Source organism: Aedes aegypti, chromosome 2 (genome assembly GCF_002204515.2).
Source record: "Aedes aegypti strain LVP_AGWG chromosome 2, AaegL5.0 Primary Assembly, whole genome shotgun sequence".
Lineage (NCBI taxonomy): Eukaryota > Metazoa > Arthropoda > Insecta > Diptera > Culicidae > Aedes > Aedes aegypti.
In genome coordinates, this window is record NC_035108.1 from 274,141,910 (window position 1) to 274,164,657 (window position 22,748).

The 22,748-nt window shown below is 40.0% G+C and overlaps 1 protein-coding gene across 6 annotated transcripts in view; it reads left to right on the forward strand.

Annotated features, from left to right (window-relative positions):
• LOC5570430 overlaps positions 1–22,136 on the forward strand; it is a 32,617-nt gene extending 10,481 nt beyond the window's left edge. For 2 of the 6 annotated variants that reach the window (XM_021845103.1, XM_021845104.1), the window contains 3 exons: positions 15,116–15,586; positions 18,858–19,941; positions 20,505–22,136. In XM_021845103.1, the coding sequence (XP_021700795.1) occupies positions 15,116–15,586; positions 18,858–19,941; positions 20,505–21,964 (3,015 nt within the window). In that variant the 3' untranslated portion in view covers positions 21,965–22,136. The remainder of the gene's footprint in view (positions 1–15,115; positions 15,587–18,857; positions 19,942–20,504) is intronic. The other 4 variants (XM_021845105.1, XM_021845106.1, XM_021845107.1 and 1 more) reach the window with 4 other exon arrangements.
• Positions 22,137–22,748: the final 612 nt, after the last annotated feature.

Below are 22,748 nucleotides of genomic sequence, written 5' to 3' on the forward strand. Positions count from 1 at the left end.
AACAGGGACGTTCTGAGAAGCCTGTTGCTTCAAGCGCCGTTTTGTAACAGCACGCTTCCTTTTCGTCCCTGTCTCAATTATTGTATACTCTTCTCCATCCTCAGAGTCAGAGCATTGGTCGTTATCCGGCAGGGATGCGAAGATATTGCTACTTTGAAAGGTATGGGCCGATGGAGCAACAGTCGGAGCGATCTTTTTCAGCATGTCTGCACGCCTGGACCGCTGTTTCAGAGAGTTTATGGTATGTTTCTCCCGCTCTATGTACTTCGGGCATGCACTGAGTTCGTGAGGAGCTTGGCCGCAAGAGGTACATTTTGGCTCCATATTGCAGGAACCTTCGGCATGTTGTTCGCCACACTTACTACAACGTGGTTTGTTGCTGCAGTAAGGTGCAGTGTGGCCCAACTGCCGGCACTTTTCACAGTGCATAACCGTCGGTACATAGAGACGAACAGGTAACCGAAGACGCCCAATCACGAGGACGCTTGGTAAGGCCGAACCGGAGAAGGTTACACGGAACGAATTTGACGGTTGTTTTGAGCCATCAGGCAACACTTTGTTCATTTGATTGGCATCAAGAACAGGAGCCAGCGGAACGGCACGATTTTTAAACCCACCAGCTCCCGACATGATGTCTGCGCGAGTCAAATTGTGCTCCGTGACCACTCCATAACATTCGACCTCGCGACTGGGAATGTAGACTCTGTACTCCATCGAAAAGAGCTCAAAGGCAGTAATTTTGTTCGCCTGGTCGCGATCACTGACGGTGACACGCAACTTATCACGGCTGGGTGAATCTATCTCGAGGATACCTCGAAACGATTTTGCCAGATCCCTTTCAATTTGGAGTTTGTTCAACGGTTTTCCATTCGCTTTGGGCCGAAAGAAAACCAGAAAGGGACCCTTAGATCCGGGTGGGTAAGCTTTATGGCGGGGGGGTGCCGGGTTCAATGAGGAACCAGAGGGGGAGAACGCATTGGATTGGCTTGAACTGCCAAGCAGACCAGAATTAGTAACCGTTTGCTTTTGAGACGAATGCGGTGAGTCATGAACAGAGAGATTAACCGTAACATCTCCTGACAATGCAGTACCTGAGTGTACTGAAGGCACAGCTGAAGCAGATAAAGGAGGAGAAGGAGTACCATCATCGATGGTCTCCATGGCCTCACAGTGTTGGGTTTTTAGAATTTTATTCATCTGACCCAAAACTAACTCATCGTCAGAAGAGACTAAATATTCCGGCGTGCCCCCGCCAGTATCATTTGGTTCCATTGCGGAGCAATTTTTGCTCTACCGAAAAGGAAGATCAACACAGCGCTAATGAGCGAATTAACTTCACTTAATTTGATCACACTATTGCCAAAGGAATTAAATAAAAACCAACTTACGTACTACAACTAGTTTGGCGAGAAATTCCTAATAGTGTAAAAGATATTAACGAGAGAAAAAATAATAATAATAAAAACAAAAAAAAAAACAAAACAAAAGAAAAAAAATATATTAATGAAAAAAAATAATAGGGAAAAATAAATATTTACAGAAAATAATATTTCATAATAAAAAAAAAATAAAAATATATACAAACTCAAACAACGGAGACTAACAGCAACCAAGTAGTGCGGATGGTATGCGACTGGAGAGGAACAATACCTACAATCTCCTTTCTGCTGTTGTAGCTGCGCTGCGAGGACAGATGTACCGGCGTGGTGCGATCGTCTATTTCTGCAGCTTGGTTTGAAGCGATGGAATGATGACGCCGATCGCTTTTGTTCTACCACGTGGTGCGATTTTGATGATGCCTCTTGTGGTATTATCGCCACCGATTAATGCTGGTGGTAATGATGATGTTAAAGATGTTCAGTCTACCAATCTGGGCTCGGCCAATGGTAGCTGCTCCTTGTGCGGGTGCACTATCGGCGGTATGATTTTCAATCGGCCAGCGAAAAAACCCATAAACTTGGGAAAAATAAACTTCGATTGATCGTAGATCACAAAGCGCGATAGTCGACTGACTCGGGCGAGCACTCAACAAGGAATGAACAAATATTTTCATCAATGTCTTTTAGGAAACGTTGAACAGCAGGATCGAGTCAACTAGCAAACATTAATACCGAAAGATTTACGGATGGGACTGGCCTTGGACGCACTTTTATTAGTTGAACGGTGATAGTGCGTTTATAAATAGTTGATATTTATAACTCTTTAATTAGAGTATTTTGTGACATTCAACTGAATTTGTGTTCAGAACTGGATTATAGATCCGGTTTCACCACAAATCGTCCCCTTGATGCTACAACTAGATAAATCGAAATTTGAAATTTTTGACTTCAATATGCCAAAACATTTTTATTAATTAGATCTGTAAAATACCTACAGCTCATAAGCGTGTGATTCAAAATACACAAGTTAAAGTTTATTTTTCAACCATATCCTCTGCGATTAACCGTCACCTTGTAAAACGGTCATATTTTCAAAGTGACACATCCCAAAATTTAGATTTTCGAGTTATCTAGTTGTAGCATTATATAAGGGGATGTATATATTATAAGGGGACGAAATGAAGTCGGAGGTTTCATTATTGTGCAGCGACACCCAACAATACAATGCAGCAAACTAGCAGAATTTTTGTTTACCCATAAACTTTTGATGGCTATCATGTTGGAAATGTTCGATTCAAAATGTGTGTGTATCACCTATATTCAATAAATAATTCTTCTTCTTGGCATTAACGTCCCCACTGGGACAGAGCCGGCTACTCAGCTTAGTGTTCTTATGAGCACTTCCACAGTTATTAACTGAGAGCTTTCTTTGCCAAAGTTGCCATTTTCGCATTCGTTTATCGTGTGGCAGGTACGATTATACTCTATGCCCAGGGAAGTCAATGAAATTTCCATTACGAAAAGATCCTGGACCGATTGGGAATCGAACCCAGACACCTTCAGCATGGCTTTGCTTTGTAGCCGCGGACTCTAACCACTCGGCTAAGGAAGGCCCCACTCAATAAATAATTACGTACCTATATTCAAGTCGTTCAATTTATTCGAATTGAAAAAAATACTTGAAAATTGGGTGGCTTCTATAAACATACTTTAATAACTTTTAATGGAATAACATCTAGGATCGATTGAAACGCTTCGTAAAAGCTACGTAAAAATCCATGTAGCTGTTACGTGAAACGCCGATGGAACGGATTGAGTTCGAGAGTTCATGCGTTCATTTTGTGTTACTTATTATCCACGTAAGTGCTACGTTAAAAGTAGTATGGAAAAAATCCTCGTATGTTTTCACGTAGCAATGACGTGTAGATTTTTTTGAGTGAGGCTACACAAACTAAGTGTACAATTGTATTTACCCTATGAAATGAACAGTTTTCTGAATCATGTTCTACGATTTTGACGTATATGACGAGTACAATCAATGCGAACATCATTTTTTGTACAACAAAGAAACAATTTTCCTAGTCGCGAGAATATGTACGCCCAATGCTAAAATCAGCGGTGCGGGAAGTGGGTAGGACATTTTGTACTACGCACAAAAAACCCGGGGTAGGACAGTCAAAGGATTGTCCTATCCACGATTCAACAAAAACAAAATCAAAACAAGACCATAAGAAAGCTTGAAAACTAAATTAAACTATTTATCATCTGTTCAGTATTATACATACTGTAGTAACCGCCACACATACAAACTCGATCAACGTCGTACTTATCCTTATGGAGAATGGAAGACAGGATAAGGTTTTTCATGGTTTCTCATGCCTTGTGAAGCGAGACATGGTTTGTGCATGACCCCCAAAAAATTCTGACTTTTGTGAAGAACGGTTGAGAATATCTAAGGTGAAAATCTTGGAAAACTAATTGTAAGAATTGTTACAATAAACTTCTTTAATCGTAAGAAAAACTAACATAGCAATCCTCTATGGCATTTTTGAATGAATCAATATCAACGATCAACCCTATATATGTTCTGGGACAAATTTCCGTGAGCATCCTGGAAGTAATACATGATAAGTTTTTGGAACATCCTTAGAGAGTTATCAGAAGATTTTTGAAGCATCTTTGGAAGAAGCTATGGATTTTCTATGAAGGCTATGGAGTTATGGATCTTCTGATTTAGAATTGTCATAAATTTTAAGCAGGAGTTTTTAGTTAATCTTAAAATATAATTTTATTCAATTCTCACTGATATTTAAAGGTCATTTTATTTTACTGCAAGTTTCCAAGAAATCTCTAAAAGGTATCTAAAGTGTTTGTTATAATCAAAATTGTCTCTAAAGTATTTTTCCTTATTCTGCTTACATTGAATTGAAATTGTCATTGTCGGCTCTTCAAGAGTTGCGTCTCAGATTCCTCAAGAAAAAGCTACCAAAGGTTTCCACAGAATCTCGCCCGAAGAATTCCACAAAGCTTTATTTAAAAGTTTTTGAAAAAAATAGCTGAAGGGTTTTCTCACAAGAACTTCTCCGCCTGTCCAAGTGAATTTCTTCAAGAATTTATCAACGTTTCCTCCCAAGAATTCATAAATTCCATGAGTTTTTTCTAAGATTTTCTCCAGTATTTTATTCAAGTTTTCTCCAGCATTCAATCCAAATATTACCCCTGCAGAGTTTCCAAAAATTTCTCAAAACATTTTCATGCAATCCTAACTCCAAATAATACTACAGCAATTTTCCCACCTCCAATTCTTTCGAGATTCTGTTCAATGTTTTCGAGAAATTACTTCAGAAAATCCTGCGAAATACTATCCCGAGATTGATTTTTATTTTCAATTATCTCAACAAATTATCTTTGAAATCTATTAAAACTTCTTCGAGAATCCAGGAGTTCTTTCAAAGTCCTTGTTCATTAAGGATGACTTTAAAACTTACACAGGTTTTATCAGAAGTTACTTTAGGATTTTCTTCAGAAATACCTCGTGGATTTTCTTGCCTTGTCCCTGGAGACATTCCTGGAAGAATTCGCAAAACAAACTTTCAAGGCTTACTTCAGAAAATCTCATAGAATTGGTGGAAGAATTTCTGTAGGAATCTTGAAAAGGAAACTCTGAAGCAATTATAGAAGGTATCTTCAGATAAATTTCTACTTGAAATCTTATACACATCCTGATTTCATAGGAAATCACTAGAAATTTCTAGAGATATTTCAGGAGAAAATATTAATTGAATTTTAGAAGATGTCTATGGATAAATCACTAGAAAAAATCTGAGAGAAATTAGGATTATTTTGAAAAATTTCTCAAAGAATTTTTGAAGAAATTAACCCTATCCCGCCCATGACTTTTTTACATGATTAAAAATAGAAATGTACATTTTTGTGCAAAATCGTAGAACAAAACCTTGTTTTTAAACTATGAATTAGTGTCCAAGGTAGCTTAAAATCAAATATGAAGTGGTGCTCTGATGCACCACCAGGAACATACAGAACATTATACTGCCCATAAATGCATGTCAGGCCCATGTTTGCTGGATTTCCTATTCACATGGGACAGTTATGCGTTTATGGGCAGTATAGTATTTTTTCAAATGTGCTTTCTTCAAACGCTTTTGTAGTACAAAAAATGCGGTGGATTCATTTAATCCTGTCCAAAGAAGAATAGGGGCATGTGGGGTAATAGGCACACCCGGGGCAAACGACTTTTAGGTGTTTCTATTAATGTTTTGGAAAAATTGAGACATTTTCCGCGGATTTTTTCTTGTCAATTCGTATGTACTTCGCAAATAGCCTAAAAGAGCACCGTGGGTCGTTTTGCCTCAAGGGTACATATTACCTCAGATTCACTTATGGATGATAGCAAAACATATTTAGCTGATATTTATAGATCGTAGCTCACTTCAAAGAATTTTGATATTAAACTTATGAGGTTTGTTTGGATTGTACTGACGAATATTGTATCTGCAGCCATGGCTTTTGTTGCCACCATTATATCATCAATGTTCTGTTCCGGCTCCGGTAGTAGTAGTAAATTGTCTTTTCTTTCTTCTAAAAAGTTTTTACTACATCAATGAAAATACGTGCATTTAAGCTTGTCATATCCAGGTTTCCATCTCTGCTTCCTCGAGGCGTTATCGTTGAAGTGGATGAATCGTTCTATTTCTTCAACATGATTTCGGCTCATAAAATCAGCTATAGGAGTGTATCTCTATTTCCCTGGCACGTACATACAGGAAGATGGTATTTTCACAATGTCGATTAGCAACTAGATTTCCAAGTCTTCTTCTTCTTTTCTGGCGTTACGTCCCCACTGGGACAGAGCCTGCTTCTCAGCTTAGTGTTCTTATGAGCACTTCCACAGTTATTAACTGAGAGCTTACTATGCCAATGACCATTTTTGCATGTGTATATCGTGTGGCAGGTACGAAGATACTCTATGGCCTGGGAGGTCGAGAAAATTTCCAACCCGAAAAGATCCTCGACCGGTGGGATTCGAACCCACGACCCTCGGCTTGGTCTTGCTGAATAGCTGCGCGTTTACCGCTACGGCTATCTGGGCCCCCTTTCCAAGTATATTGCTTGAATTTACCACATGTTATGAGCGCATCCTCACCGATTTCTTGTTCAGTTTATTTGTTGGCCTCAGAGTTTGGATCGAGTTTGGACTGATGACTATATATCTTTCCTAAAAGAACTGGGTAGTTTCTTATCTTCTTCTTTACCTAACTCTGTTGCTGAGTCATCCACTTCAGAGGAAAAATCAAATACTTCGATGTTTTCCGTTAGTGGAAGCATTGTCAACTGGTAAACTTCATCTTCACCATTGCGCATATTCAAATTCCCCACTTCCGATTCATCTCCTTCGGGGACAATGATAAACTGCACGGTATCGGAATCTGTAATATAGCTCAATAGAAATTCCGCTTACGATACGATTCTAATTTTGAACTTACTTCTGGTTCTAATCTGTTTCGGAGCCGCTTGGAGATTTTCGCCACCTTATCAGTAACTTCGGCAAATCCACTCAAAGCATCAGAATCTTCATGGGCAAATCCGATGAAATCCCTATCTGTATAACTTTCGTAAAGATTTGCCATATTTCCCAACGATTTTTAGTTAAAGTTGCGAAGAGAGCTGATAACAACAATTTTATGTTGAATGTATAAAAAATAATGGCATTTTGATACTAGATAGGTACTAAATTTAATTTGTGCGTCGTGCGCCCAGTGGTGCATATGTGCACCATACAAGTTCCATCCAATTCAATCATTACAAAACCGAATTGTGCACTTCTGAACATATGTTGGATCAAATAAAGAGTAAATCTATTAGAAAATAATTATTTTGTAACTGTCGGGATTAATTATCTTTGTTATACCAGACTTCGAAATCATGCAATGTTTTTCGGGCGGTAAAACCCATTACTTCATACATTTTTTCGTGTAAAAATCGTGTTAAATGTGTAGGCATATCTTAAATTAAGCATTGATGTGAAAGAGGAGGTATATAATTATTAAATAGTGTAAAAACAATTTGATGTTTTTTGTTATTTTTAGAGATACAAAGGTTGAAAGTTTTGGTGAAAAGTTGGCGTTTTACATAGTAATCTCCATATAAACTTAAAATGGCTTGTGCACAGTCAAATTTCTTCCGAATCATTTCAAACTTTGGGAGGATGCTATTTACCATAATATAAATCGTTAAAGCATAGGGGAGCAAACATTTCAAAATTTGCATCACTCTAATGGGGCATAATTTGAATTCTGATCAAACCCTGGGCCTAATCTAACAACATTTCAAAAAATTCAGAGCAAAATTCTCAGAGAATTATATGACAGTGCAGTGAGAACATGAGTGAGACGCAATTAAACTAGTGTGAAAAAATCCTTCAAAAGATTTTTTTCACATATTCACAACTGACAGATTTCACAGAAATTTTTGTATTGGTTGGTTTTGGTAGTGCATAGCTGCAAATTAGTGTTAAAAATACCAAATTTCTATTTCAAAATTATTTTTTTCCGGTTTTTTCGGTGAGTTCAGGAAGAATTTCCCTGTTTTTAATTGTGCTGATAATTTCGATCTTTTTTTTTTTTAATTTTACCGAATATCATGTAGCTATTTAATAAAAGTTCGATAATTGACACAGTGTTACCATGTTTTAATCTAAATCTTGCCAATTAGTCAATTAAACAAATCTTCTGGAGAAAGCTTAACACTCAACGTCTGATGTTTGTAACGATAGTTTTATAGCTTTTATGAAGTGAGTTATGTTATGTTATAAAATATTTGAAAATACTATCCAGAATGTTGTAAGAATCACTCCCGATATTCTGTTATAATCTTGTTTAGGTTAAATTAGACCCAGGATTGCATCAGAATTACGTCCTTTGAAAATCCTAATGAACTATGTGAGAGTGCTGCCCTGGATTTAGTGAAAATCCATCCAACAATTTTGTCCGCAACTCATTGAGATTTACATATGAGTTGTTCTCCAAATTCTACAATAACTATGGCCTGGGCCTATCTTAAGATAGATATAGATAGATATCTTTATTTAAGAGATTTGCAGCCCGAGGCTGGCTCATCTTCTTATCTTAAGATTTTATGGATATTACCATCCCATAATATTAAGCCAGTACTACAACCAACCATAATAAATTATAGCACTTAATGCAAATTTGAATTTCAAATTATGAGTTGGATCGCAGTAAGCATGGTTTGCTGCGGTATCCATAGCAACTAGAATTTTCACTCCATTTGAACAGTTAGTAATGAGCACGAAATAAAACTAGACGCTTTTTGTAAAAACGTGTTCGCTTTCAATTGTAACAAATTTTGGCGACGAGTTTTAGTGAAAATTGAAAATCGAAGCAAATTGCAAAGCCGAAACTTCGACAATGGCGCAAGCATCAGGAGAACCGGCCGCAACACGTGCTGAGCAACCGATCGGAGACATCCAAACGGCGATTTTCCAGATCACCCAGCTTCTGCAGCGGATTGCAGCTCCAAATCAGCCGAATCCGGAGCAGACCCTGGAAGCGCTTTCCTCAAACATCAGCGAGTTCGTTTTCGACCCAGAGAACGGCATCACGTTTGAGAAGTGGTTCGCTCGGTACACGGATCTTTTCGAGAGCGACGCACGCCATTTGGACGACGCAGCCAAAGTTCGGCTGTTGCTGCGAAAACTAGATACTACATCCCACAGTCGGTATCTAAATTACATCCTCCCACGATTGCCGAGGGAGATCACGTTCAACGACACGGTGGAAACGCTGAAAAAGATTTTCGGCGAACAAACCTCACTTTTCCGTCGTCGGTTCCAGTGCCTCCAACTGACGAAAAGTGAAGGCGATGACGTCATCACGTATGGCGGAAGGGTCAACCGAGCGTGTGAAGACTTCGATTTTGCGAACCTGACAATCGACCAATTCAAATGTCTGGTGTTCGTCACCGGACTGAAGGCAACCAAGCATGCGGATATTCGGACGAGATTGCTCACCCGGATGGAGAACGAGAGACCAGATGCGCCAGTGACTCTTCAAACTCTCATCGACGAGTTCCAGCAGCTCGTTAATCTGAAGGCGGATAACAATTTGATTGAGCATCCAACCAGCTCCAAAGCAACAGTGCACGCCATCAGCGAGAAGAAGACACCAACAGACGTTTCCAAATCTTCGTTCAAGCCGGAAGTCAAATCCCCGAAGACGCCATGCTGGCAATGCGGGCAAATGCACTTCGTCAAAGATTGCACATACAGCAGCCATCTGTGCAAATCATGCAACCGTGTAGGACACAAGGAGGGGTACTGCGGTTGTTTCACCAAGCCATCAAGCGTGCCTACTGGTGATCATCCAAGCCAGAGGAAAGGTAAGAAGCAACACAAGAAGACCAAGTACCAAGCCAACGTCGTTCACACGGTGAATCACACCGGTACACTCAACCGGTACGTCTCAACAACGCTGAACGGTCGTCAAGCCACGCTGCAGCTTGATAGCGGATCACCAATCACCATAATCAGTGAAGAAACGTGGAGAAAGATTGGATCACCTGCACTCAAGCCATCGACCTGTGAAGCACTCTCCGCATCCAGAGACCCTCTTCCACTGCTGGGGGAATTCACCTGCCTTGTTGGAGTCAACAACATCATCAAGCCTGGCCTGTGTCGAGTCACGTCAGTCAAGGGACTCAACTTATTCGGCTCGGAATGGATGGACCTCTTCGACATGTGGACGAAACCATTGTCATCGTTCGTCAATCAGGTGAATCCTTCCAATTCAAATTCCTTTTCTGGAAAGCACTTCCTCATGCGGTTTCCCGAAGTTTTTCAGGATACTCTTGGACACTGCCATAAAGCCCAAGTCAGCCTCCACCTGAAACCAGATGCCAGGCCCGTCTTCCGACCCAAACGCCCTGTACCGTACAACGCCATTCCATTGGTCGACGCAGAGCTCGATCGTCTGCAGCAGTTGGGTATCATCTCACCGGTAGAGTACTCCGACTGGGCAGCACCAATCGTTGCGGTTCGGAAGCCTGGTGGTAAAATTCGAATTTGTGCCGACTATTCGACCGGATTGAATGCCATGCTGGAAGCGCACAACTATCCTCTTCCAACGCCGGAAGACATATTCTCCAAGTTGGCCGGTAGCAAGGTGTTCAGTATCATCGACCTATCGGATGCCTACCTACAGGTAGAAGTCGATGGCGCATCAAAACGCCTGCTCACCATCAACACACACCGGGGCCTATTCAACTTCAACAGGCTGGCTCCTGGTGTCAAGTCAGCACCCGGCGCGTTTCAGCAACTGATGCATACCATGATTGCTGGAATTCCTGGCGTCGAAGTATTCCTGGATGACTTCATAGTATTCAGCGAAACCGAGGAGCAACACTATCAAACGCTCTGCATCCTCTTCGACCGTTTGCAGGAATACGGGTTCCACCTGAAACTAGAAAAATGCCATTTCTACCAGCAGGAAATCAAGTACCTGGGACACATAGTAGACGAACATGGACTGCGTCCAGATCCGGAGAAAACAGCTGCCATTTCTTCGATGCCACGTCCAACTGATGTCTCCACACTGCGGTCATTCTTGGGTGCAGTAAATTTTTACGGAAAATTCATCCGTGAAATGCATCAGCTTCGAAGGCCGCTGGATCAATTGCTGAAGAAAGATGCAAAGTTCGTCTGGACTGCCGAATGCCAACAAGCTTTCACCGACATCAAGCACGTTCTTCAGTCGGATCTACTCCTCACCCACTACGACCCCTCGCTCGATATCATCGTAGCCGGTGATGCATCCAAAACTGGCATAGGAGCGGTCATCATGCATCGCTTTCCCGACGGTCGAATCAAGGCAATTGCGCATGCCTCCAAAACACTGTCGTCGGCCGAACAAAACTACGGGCAAATCGAAAAAGAAGCGCTCGCTCTGGTCTTTGCTGTCACCAAGTTTCACCGCATGCTGTTGGGACGAAGGTTCAAGTTGCAGACTGACCATCAGCCACTCGTGAAAGTCTTCGGGTCGAAGAAAGGAATTCCCATTCACACGGCCAACCGGCTGAAGCGATGGGCACTCACTCTGCTCGGATACGATTTCGAAATCGAGTTCGTGTCCACGAATAATTTCGGCTACGCCGATGTACTATCGCGGCTCATCAGCAATCACGAGCGTCCAGAGGAAGAATTCGTCGTGGCACAAGTCAATGTCGACGCCGATCTGCAATACGTTTTGGATAACACCTTCGAGCAATTACCAGTCACGTTCCAAATGGTGAAGCAAGCTACATCGGATGACCCAATAATGCAGAAACTCATCCGGTTTATCAAAAATGGCTGGCCAAGCAACGGCAAGTCAATTCGAGATTCGGCGCTACAATCATTCTTCCACCGGCGCGAATCATTGTCGCTACTTCAAGGGTGCGTGATGATGATGGAACGACTGGTGATACCGGAGTGTTTCCGGAAAAAGCTTCTGAAGCAGCTACATCGAGGTCATCCTGGTATCGAGCGAGTAAAAGCCATCGCTCGGAGCACCATCTATTGGCCGAACATCGACGACGACATCGGTGAGTACGTTCGACGCTGCTCCAGTTGTGCAAATGCACAAAAATCACCACCGCAATCAGAGCCACATCCGTGGCAGAGCGCAGAAGGACCATGGGAACGCATCCATGTCGACTATGCCGGACCGATCAACGGATTCAGCTATCTGGTAATCGTCGACTCGTTCTCAAAGTGGCCGGAAATTTTCCGGACAAAATCGACCACAGCATCCGCTACGATTGGTTTCCTCCAAGAGAGCTTCGCCAGGTTCGGCGTACCAAAAGTGATTGTGTCCGATAACGGAACACAGTTCACTGGATACGATTTTCGTACATTCTGCGAGAATCTGGGCATCATACATTTCCGCACCGCACCGTTCCATCCCCAGTCGAATGGACAAGCGGAAAGGTTCGTCGACACGCTTAAGAGATCGCTTCGCAAAATCCAGGAGGGAGAAGGATTACCAGCATCTGCAGCTCTTCAAACTTTTCTGCAGGTTTATCGATCAACTCCATCCAATCTGCTCGACGGTAAATCCCCTTCCGAAGTATTGAATGGTAGACGAATGCGAACAACACTGGATCTACTCAAGCCTTCGTCAGCGCCTCCACAAGCACCAGCACCAATCAAACTTTCTCAATCACGAAAATTCGCAGCAGGAGCAACCGTCTTTGCGAAGGTTCATAAAAATAATTCGAGCTGGAGGTGGCAGTCCGGAGTTGTAATCGAGGCGATTGGGAACGTACATTACAATGTACTTCTGGATGCAGCATCTGGGCGAAAGCGGTTAATACGATCGCACATCGACCAACTTCGAGTGAACGATTCTGCAAAACAAGAAAGAGCGGAAATTGAATTACCGTTGTCTGTATTGTTGGGCGATTTTGGAATGGCATCAAGTGCAGAGGCACCCAGAGAGCAACCAGTACCGATTGCGGCTGAAGATTCGTCCTTCTTGTCAGCACAAGACCTACCTGATATTCCCGAAGATCAAGATCAGCCTGAACCAATCAATCAGCCAGGACCATCCGGTAGTTCAACGCCGCTACCATCGAGACCAACAAGAACCGTCAAACTTCCACGGCATCTTCAAGACTACGTTCTCTCTTAGGGGGGAGATATTACCATCCCATAATATTAAGCCAGTACTACAACCAACCATAATAAATTATAGCACTTAATGCAAATTTGAATTTCAAATTATGAGTTGGATCGCAGTAAGCATGGTTTGCTGCGGTATCCATAGCAACTAGAATTTTCACTCCATTTGAACAGTTAGTAATGAGCACGAAATAAAACTAGACGCTTTTTGTAAAAACGTGTTCGCTTTCAATTGTAACAATGGAGATACGTTTAAGTTTTCCGGACATATCCAAAGAGGAAGAAATCTAAATTTTGTGATAATGTATCCTTGAACTTGTTTGTTTCGACCTAAATTGTAAGGTAAACTGTGAGATCGTAGCTCCATAAAAGTAATTGGTACTTCTAAACTAAATATAAAAAGAGTGACACAATTATTTTTGAGCATAATTGCTTGGTACACGTTTAACACTAATGCTCCAGTAGTAGCCATTCGGTATGATGCAAAGAACTTCAAAAAATCATACTCTATCGTTAAAATGAAAAAATGTGTTTTTTTGGTGTTTCTACTAAGAGTGTTGAAAAATATCATTATCAAACAGAATTCACATGATTTTGACTATATAAATTAGGTTTTTCAAAATGCTTTGTGACAAAAACTACTTCATTTCATCAGTTTTATCTTATTTTGCTGACAAAAGAATAATTTGTAAAAATTGTATGAATATTCTGTATGAATTTGTATATGTGCACGGTGAATGGAGGCCGCACGGTGACTGGTGACTTAATGGTACGTAGTTGATTTAACATTTTTACCTCGAAGCAGCAATTAAAATCTTTCGAATAAAGCATAAAGATCATCTCTGGGACTTTTCTTCATTTTTATATATCAATTTAAAGAGCTGCTACCATCATTTGATCCATGTAGTAGTGCACTACTTGAACACGAAGGCAACTGGTGTAAGGGAGCGAAATTTTAGTGAAAACATAATTATTTATATGACTTTTTTGATAAGATAAAAAGCTGAAAATTGAAAAATAATTTAAACTAGAACTAGGGTGCCGGTGCCATTAGTGGACTACCTAAGCTATAAAAAATCATAACAAAATAACGAAAAGCCATAGCAGAGATCTTTTGGCGTCAACAGAAAGATTTCAACCTCTACTATATGGGAAAAATATAAAAAGAGTGATAAAACTAATTTTTTAACATAAAATCGCTTGAGCCACTATTGGTACACGTGTTCCAGTAGTTGCGCTAGTGCTCCAGTAGTAGACGTTGTGGAATTATACAAGGAATTTTAAACAAAAAGGCAAATTTTTACACAGGTTTAACATTTTTCCCTTCGAACAGCTACTAATATCTTTCGAATGAAGCATTAAGAACATCTCTGGGACTTTTCTTCATTTTTATACATCCATTTTAAAAACTGCTTCCATCCGTTGATCCACTACTGGAACACGACGGCAACTATTGGTGCAAGGGAGCAAATTTTTTGCGTAAACTTAATTATTTATATGACTTTTTGATGAAATAAAAAGCTGAAATTTGGCAAATCGACTAAACTAGAGGCGATCTATCCACCAAAAATAGCACAAGTCGTTTTTATCGAAATATGTACGTTTTATTCTATAGTCCAATCTACTGGTACATTACAACCATTGGTACCGGCACCCTATTCACCAAAAATAGCGCTTGTCGTTTTTATCGAAAAATATACGTTTTATTCCGTAGTCCAATCTACTGGTATTCGAATTTAAAAACCGTCTTCAAAAGAGTTGAATCTGATAAATCTGATAAATGTATACAACAGTATGAACATAATATTAACCCTAAAGAGTACGTGGGCAAAAACTGTGAACGATTGAAAAATTAATTTCCCCATATTATATCCCATACAGAATTTAAAAAGCTTGTGCAGTCTCAAGTTCAATCGAAATGAGCTGAAATTTTGAAACGACACTTATAACTTGCATTAGAATCGAATAAATAGTGTCGAGCAAAAACGATAAGTGGAATCACTCTAATAATAATGGTAATTTTATCTCAATTTTTTTTCAGGATATGTCTTCCCTAAATTCATTGACTGAACACGACAAACTGACCCAATCGACACACTCGCAGAGTCTGGCTAGCGTTAATCACATGGCTGTTCCTGCGTCAGCAAACAGCTTTATCCACTACCATCATCAGGACCAGCTTCTCAGTACTACGCATTCAAATGTAGCTAATCTCAATAACACGGTAAATGTGTTGAATAGCCACCATGGAACGCATCATCACTCTCATCAACAGCAACATCATCCCCATCACCATCATCAGCACTCTCATCAAATAATTCAGAATACCACACAACTTCAGCAGCAACCATCACTCGTACAAGCGACACAACAGCAACAACCGAACCAACAGCTCTTATCATCCATCCATCCTTTGCTGCAGAACGATTGCACCCCGGCCAAGTTGTTCCATGTGTCTTCGTCAAGTCCAGCCAGCACAACCATATCTATCAACACTACCGCGAGCCAGAACGTGAGTCTTAGTTCATAATTTTAAAAGCAGGGCTTGTAGCGACTTTTATAAGCAAGGCTTAAAGTGACTTTAAAAAAGGTTTTAAAAAAAGAAAGAGCAGAAACAAAAAAGGGACCGAACGAGAATCAAAAAGATTCCATACAAGAAACGAAAATAATCCAAAAAGGAATCAGGAGATTAGAGTTTTAATGATATTTTGTTTTTGAAATCTGGTCAAACATTCTACCATGTTTTTTTTTAATTATAAGTATTACTTCTCTAATCATAAGTTTTTGTAAATTGTGTTTTTGTATGCATTTTTCAAAAATGTTTTCAGGAATTTTATCAGAAACTAATTCAGGTACCTATTTTTCCAAAGAATTAATTTCTTGATATAAGTAATACACCTTCAAGATTTTTTTTTATCAAGAATTATCCTAGAAGTTACTACCCTGGGCTTGGGATTATATTTTCCAGGGAGCGATGAGTTTTGATAATTGATCGCTGTTGTTAGTAGCTTTGATAAGATGTTGGGTGAATTTCAAAGCAATGGCAACCTTTTTATTACAAAATTTAGATTTTGTCTTCTGACCTAAAGATTCTGGTTAAACTACTGCATAGTACGGCTATAAATCATCAAAATTACTTTCACTTCGGGAAAATATAATTTCAATCTGGCGAGAAGATTACAAACTGAGGGTGGGTTAGGAGCACAGTCAGACCCTTGAATGTGCAATGTGGGGTAGTAATTGGGAATGCCATTGACGGTTTGTAATCTTCTACGAGGTTTTCGAAAACCAACAGGGCGCGTGCACCGGGTTGCGGATAGGAGCAAAGGGAGATCAATAGCATCTACTTAAAATAATAGAGCAAAAAGCCGTTCCATGATTAGGTAATGTTTAGCGATCTTCTATGGTGTTCTAGTACTATAAAATTCTTCACTCACTGGGAATTCTGGCCTTGATAATATCAATAGTGCTAAACATAAAATAATACCTAATAGTCAACAAGTACAATGTAGTTTCAATGTAGTAATAAATGAAATAAAATCAATTTTCTATACTTGACAAGGTTTTGAAGACAATCAATGAGTGAAAGAACTACCTATTAGAAAAGCCACATCAGCTAAGGCTATACATATACAAATGTTGGTCATAGGGTCATGGCGAGCATTCGGTATGTATGTCTATGACTGATTCTGATCTAATAGGGGCACTAGAAGACCACGCGGACAATTTCGAAACAAATTATTTTTATACATCGGTCTTATGATCCGAAAGGCTCAGCTATGCTGTAATGTCATTTTTTAAGCTATTCATTAGTGCTGTTTAATTGTTTATTATTCTAACAAAACTACATAATTATTCATAACTAATCACTGTTCCTAATTCTCTTTTTCTCACCTTCTTATCTGTTGCATGATTATGATCATTACTAATATAATGCATGAGCATGCACAATAAGAATAATTTCAGAATTGTAAGCAGTCAATGGATAACTGGATAGAATAGCTTCGAAAAGGATGCTCAAAACAGAAAAAATCTGGTCAGGGAAGTATGACCATCATGAGTAAGTAACACATTTCATTTTAATAATATCAAATATTTTTATATAAATCAGCACCGCCAATCAGTGAACTGAATTATAATTTTATATCTGTACATGATAAAAACAGATAAAGTTTGTAAAGTTGTCACCATCGATTGAATTGCGTTCTTTATAGTAATGTTCAATCATTATCAAAAGCTCCTAAAGCGTCGCATCGTGCCATCAGCAGTTTTTAGCATCACTCTCATATTGTTATTACTTTGTTGTTTATTAAATTTATATAAAGCGATCAGTTCATTCTTTCTTACTAGTACAATTGTTTGAAATTTTAATCAAACAAACCAAACTTCAAAACTTAAATTAAATTGCTCTCAGCACATTTACATTTTGCAGCATTAATCGCATTACTGTGTCAAGTCTTCTCCAATTTCCTATACCCTACCCCAACCCTTCCTATCATTTCCGATGGTGTTCAAGTGGTCCGCATAGACTATTACGGCCATTACCTATCCCTGCCCCCGGCTTTGGACTGACTTGCGCTCTCATTGCCCCACCAAACGCTGCAAAATGAAAATGAAATTATCCTAGAAGTTACTAAAGATGCTTCACCATGAATTTCTTCAGGAATTCTTAGAAAATTTCTCAAGACGATCTTGGAGATTATCCAGTGATTCTTCAATCGATTTCGCTAAGATTTTGTCCAATATTTTTGTTTGGGACATTTTTAAGTTCTCATGAAATAATTTGTCCAGATATGTCTCCACTGATCTCTTAGGATTTCCTCCAGAACTACCGATCAGTTTTTCCTAGATTTCCACCAAGAATTTCTATCAAGGTATCATTTAGATATTACTGCAGAGATTTCTCTTATGATTTCTTCAGAATGTTCAGCAGAAATTCTTTGGGAAATTTCCCAAGGAAGTCATCCAGGGAAACGTTAAGGACATTTTTTAAGAAATTAGTGGAAAAATCACTTTAAAAAACCGGAAAGTATAGGTAAAACAAAATAAATCACATAGTAATTTCTGACAAAACTTCTGCAAATTCCTGATGAATTCTTGTAAGAATCTCTGTAAAGCTCCCTAACTTCTGAGGAAGTCTTGGAGGTTTTCCATAATTAATTGCTAATATAACTATTGACAAAAAAATCAATTGAATCCCTGGAAAAAAAACTGTAGATTTTCTGGAGGTATTCTCTAGAAAACAGCAAACAATACCTCTGATGAAAGTGTGGACATTTTTGGAGCAACTTAATGATTAATCATTGACAGAGTTTTTTGAAGAATTCCTGTAAGTGTTGTAATTCATATAAAAGTTAAACAATGTTTGAAAAATAACTCAAAAAACGGCGGAATTCTTGTAGGGGCTTCTGAAAAACTAATTTCTTCAAACACTGAATGGAATCTTTGAGATTTTCTTGGAAGAACTCTTGTAAGAATCTTTGGAAGATCTGCTAGAGTAACTAATGAAAAAAAAATGGTGTAGCTGCAATTGGAAGGACTTCATTTTGGATAATATTTAGAGTACTCCCTGTGGAAAATCTTGGTTAGTTAGTTCGAATCAGAAAAAATACTTCAAGAATAAGAAAATTAATGATTTTAGAGAACATTCTGAATAAAAAAGCTTTTAAAACCTTCCATTAAAAAAAACTTGTGTTTAAATAAAGGCAAAGTTTCTAAAAAGAGTCCTGCTACCAGTCCTGTGTAAGGTTAACGTCCATTTTTTTAAACTTGTGGTTTTTCAGCAGTGCATTACAATACCACCACTGGCCCCTATCAGGCGTGTGGAATCTCCAAAACGCTATATCACCTACCAAATGGCCCCATCAGAACAAACCTCCACCCTGGTGAGAACATCCTCAGAGATCATGTCCACGGAAAGCTTCCTTTCACGAGAAGACCTGATTGAATGCGATTCCCGTTCCGATGAGGATGAAGATCAGGAATCTGCTGTGACTAATGCGTCCACCAACAGCTTCGTGACCAACTACCTTCCTCACAAGAAGCGTCTGGCGAAAAAACTAGGCGACCCCAAAAGTACAAACCCTCCGGATCAATTCCTTAGAAATTCAGTTATTTCTAGTGAGCATCAAAGCTTGTCAAACACTTGCATCGCTAAAGAGCCCCTCAAGCAATTCGCATGTCAACTCTGCAGTGTTTCGTTCGATGATCAATTGGAATTTTTCACTCATTTGAAGGGACATTACGAGCCATTGGCAGAAAATCTCAGCAATGAAAGCAAAAATAACGACCCCAAAAAGAAACCAAAGCTTCCTCGTGTAAAGCACACCAAGAAATTAAAGAACGACAAATCCTCCAGAGCGATTCCGGAGGACGAATCACGAGAGCCTTCATATCAATCTAATCCCAAGACTTTCGTTTCACAAAGAGTCAGCAATACAGACACCGAATCGGTTTATCAGCAACCGGCTCAGTTGAGCTCGGTAGTAACTATCAACCATCAGCAGCATTCTGTATTGACGACAGCCTGCGGCACCGATCCGGAGGCAGCCGGGGAGTTCAGCGAAACCGAAGACATGTTGGAAGGTATCAGAACTGTGGTACAGAAAGTTCAGGACGCAGTCGACACGGACACCAATGACGGTCTGGGTTTGCACTCTGTGGAACGCATTAAGATTCTATCGAGTGGCAACACTGTGGACGATAAAGCTTGGTTCCAATCTCAACAACAACAGGTAGTGCCAGTAACGACGGATATCGGTAAGCAGATTCAATTCAACAACGAAGTCGACGCTCAAGAGATCCATATCAACTCTGGCAATGACAACTTTGTGCTGTTTATCAACAAGGGCGACTTTCAGGATCAAGGTGAGTCAAGTGGTCAACAATTATTGTAACTGTTATAAGGTTTTAACGTTTTGAAGTTTACGTGTACACGACGAGAGACCTTGAGAGACCCTGACGCTCGGAGGCGAACTGGACTCGATTACCCCAAGCACATGGTATCATTATTTCGCTACGCTTACGTCCTTCGGATGTATGAGATGTACATTTGACGCATATATCGTCGTGTACATGTAGATATCAAAGCGAGAGCGATGTTATTTTTAGTAGTCGGCATCATGACTACGCTACCTACCGAAATTCAGTGAGTTAAACATTCACCCAACAATTTTATTCTTCTTATTCTTTCTGCCAATACGTCCCTACTGGACAGAGCCTGATTCTCAGCTTAGTTTTCTTATGGGCACTTCCGCAGTTATTAACAGAGTTTTTCTTTGCCAATTGAGCATTTTTGATTTGTACATTGTGTGACAAGTACGAAGATACTTCATGCTCTGGAAAGTCGAGAAAACGACCCTCAGCGTGAAACATTAGGTTCATTCAATAACATCGTTAAAATAATAATTGACCGTTTTGTCTGTTTTCAGATATTTTGAAAGATGCCAACCATCAACAAGACACAGCCGAGCATCACCAACCTACCAATCGGCAGTCCTCGAACCCTTCGATTCTATCTCACGCATTGTCTTCGAGCCATGATCCATCGACGTCCTACATTATGGACACTGAATCATCCCTGCAGCAAGCCACCATAGGGGAATGTGATATGAACAGTATTCAAATTCTCAGTCTCGGTACGAACGACATTGAGAACCACGAGATAGCCAAGCTTGTGGATTTCAACCTTACTACGCCACCGCACATGAACGTACTAACTGGTGCCAAACTTCTGAAAGATCATCATAAAAACAGCCTGGAGAATAGCAACGATGTGGAGTTTAGCGATTGTGAACTTGAAGAATATTACCCATCGGAGAATGACGATGTCGGAGAGGACGATGTTAGCGAAGATCACGACGAATTAGTAGCTGATGGCCAGCAGTATGAACGGGTGGAGCAGATTTACGATGTAAGTGTAATTACGTCTTCGTCAGCTCCACCAGGGAAAAAGAAAGGTCGTAAAAAAGCAAATGGAAATGAAGCAGATGAAACTATCAACGAAGATGGAACGAAAAAGGCTAGCAAAAAGTATCCTTGTGAAGAACCGGACTGTGATAAGGTGTTCAATTCGAAAACGGCGGTTCGATACCATGAACTGCAGCATAAAAATGAACGGCCTTTCCATTGTACCGAGTGCCCTAAGAATTTCTTCACTTCTAGTGCTTTGAAAGTGCACGAACGGTTACATTCTGGCGAGAAGCCTTACAAGTGCGAAGAATGTGGTCGAGCTTTCCGCCAGTGGGGTGACATGAAGTACCATCAAGCCTCCATCCACTCGAACGAGAAAACGCACCAATGCGAGTTTTGTGGGAAGAAATTTGCCCGAAGATATTCGTTAGTACTGCACAGGAAAATACATCTGAACGAGAAGAATCACGTTTGCGATATTTGCAACAAAGCATTCCGAGCAAGCTCATATCTTCAATCTCATCGAATGATACATACCGGAGAAAAGCCGCACTCGTGTACGTTCTGCCAGAAAAAGTTCCGTTGCGGTGGTGACATGAAGCGACATCTCAAGACACACGATCGGAACAAAACGGCTTCAAACAGTCACAAGACTGCAGTACACTCACTTGAGGAACAGCCTGTCAAAGTTAGTCCTAAGACTATTGCTGCCATCGCCAAAACATGTAAAAAGCGAACTACGAATATCATTGACCTGACTAAAATCAAAACCGAAGGTGGAAGCAAGACTTGGACAAAGCAAACACCTGTCGTAACGGTGCTCTCGAAGGATATCAATCACGCTGTAGGAGGGTCAGGCAGCAGGATCAGCAGCTCTAGTGCCTCTTCCGGTCAACTGGTTTATCTCACGCAGGCCGCTGGGGATCAGTTTCGAAAGCCTGAAGAAACCGTTTTAGTAACGGACATTACACGATGGTAGGGTGCAAACGCACTGGAATGCAATTTTGTACTTTTAAGTATAGGGTTCGCTTAAGATACTACAAACTATGACTTACGACTGTGTAGGATATTTAAAACCTTGTGTATGAGAAGTATTTTATTATTTTAAATAAATACACTTAAGTGTAAGTACAAAATTAATAATAATCAAACTAAGAGTTTTCAAATTGTTTATAGTTATATTTCTCGGGCAGCCTTATTTTTATTAGGATCAAGCATTACAGGATTCGTTCTCATCTGATTATGAAAGCAAGCGAAGAAAAACATTCCATCTGTAACGGTCTATAATCGGCTATGTATCACAAGTTGTGACAAGTTTGATAATCAGGAGCAGCGAACAAAAGCCCCAAAGAGAGAGCGATTATGAAATTCATTTTTCTCGCTTGTTTACCATTTGGGGGTAGGTGTTTTATTCTACTGACACGATACACAATCTCGAACATCCGAGAGCAATAGAGTCTTCCAGGGTTGTAGTTAAACCCCTCTATTGCACGACTGCCCTCTGTTTAGGCTTACCAGATGGTATCCCTTGGGAGGACATGTCCTCCTTTTTGATCATATGTCCTCCCGTCCTCCCACGGGCTGGAAATGTTCTCCTTTTCTCAAGTAATGTAGTATTGCATTTCATGTCAACTTTTTCGTTAGAATATTTTTGATGAGGATGGAGGAGAATTTAATTCAAACAAAAAGTAAAGTTTAGTGAATTTTCTACATGTTTGTAATATTAAAAAAAAAACGTTCTGATCATTTAAGGATCAGTATAA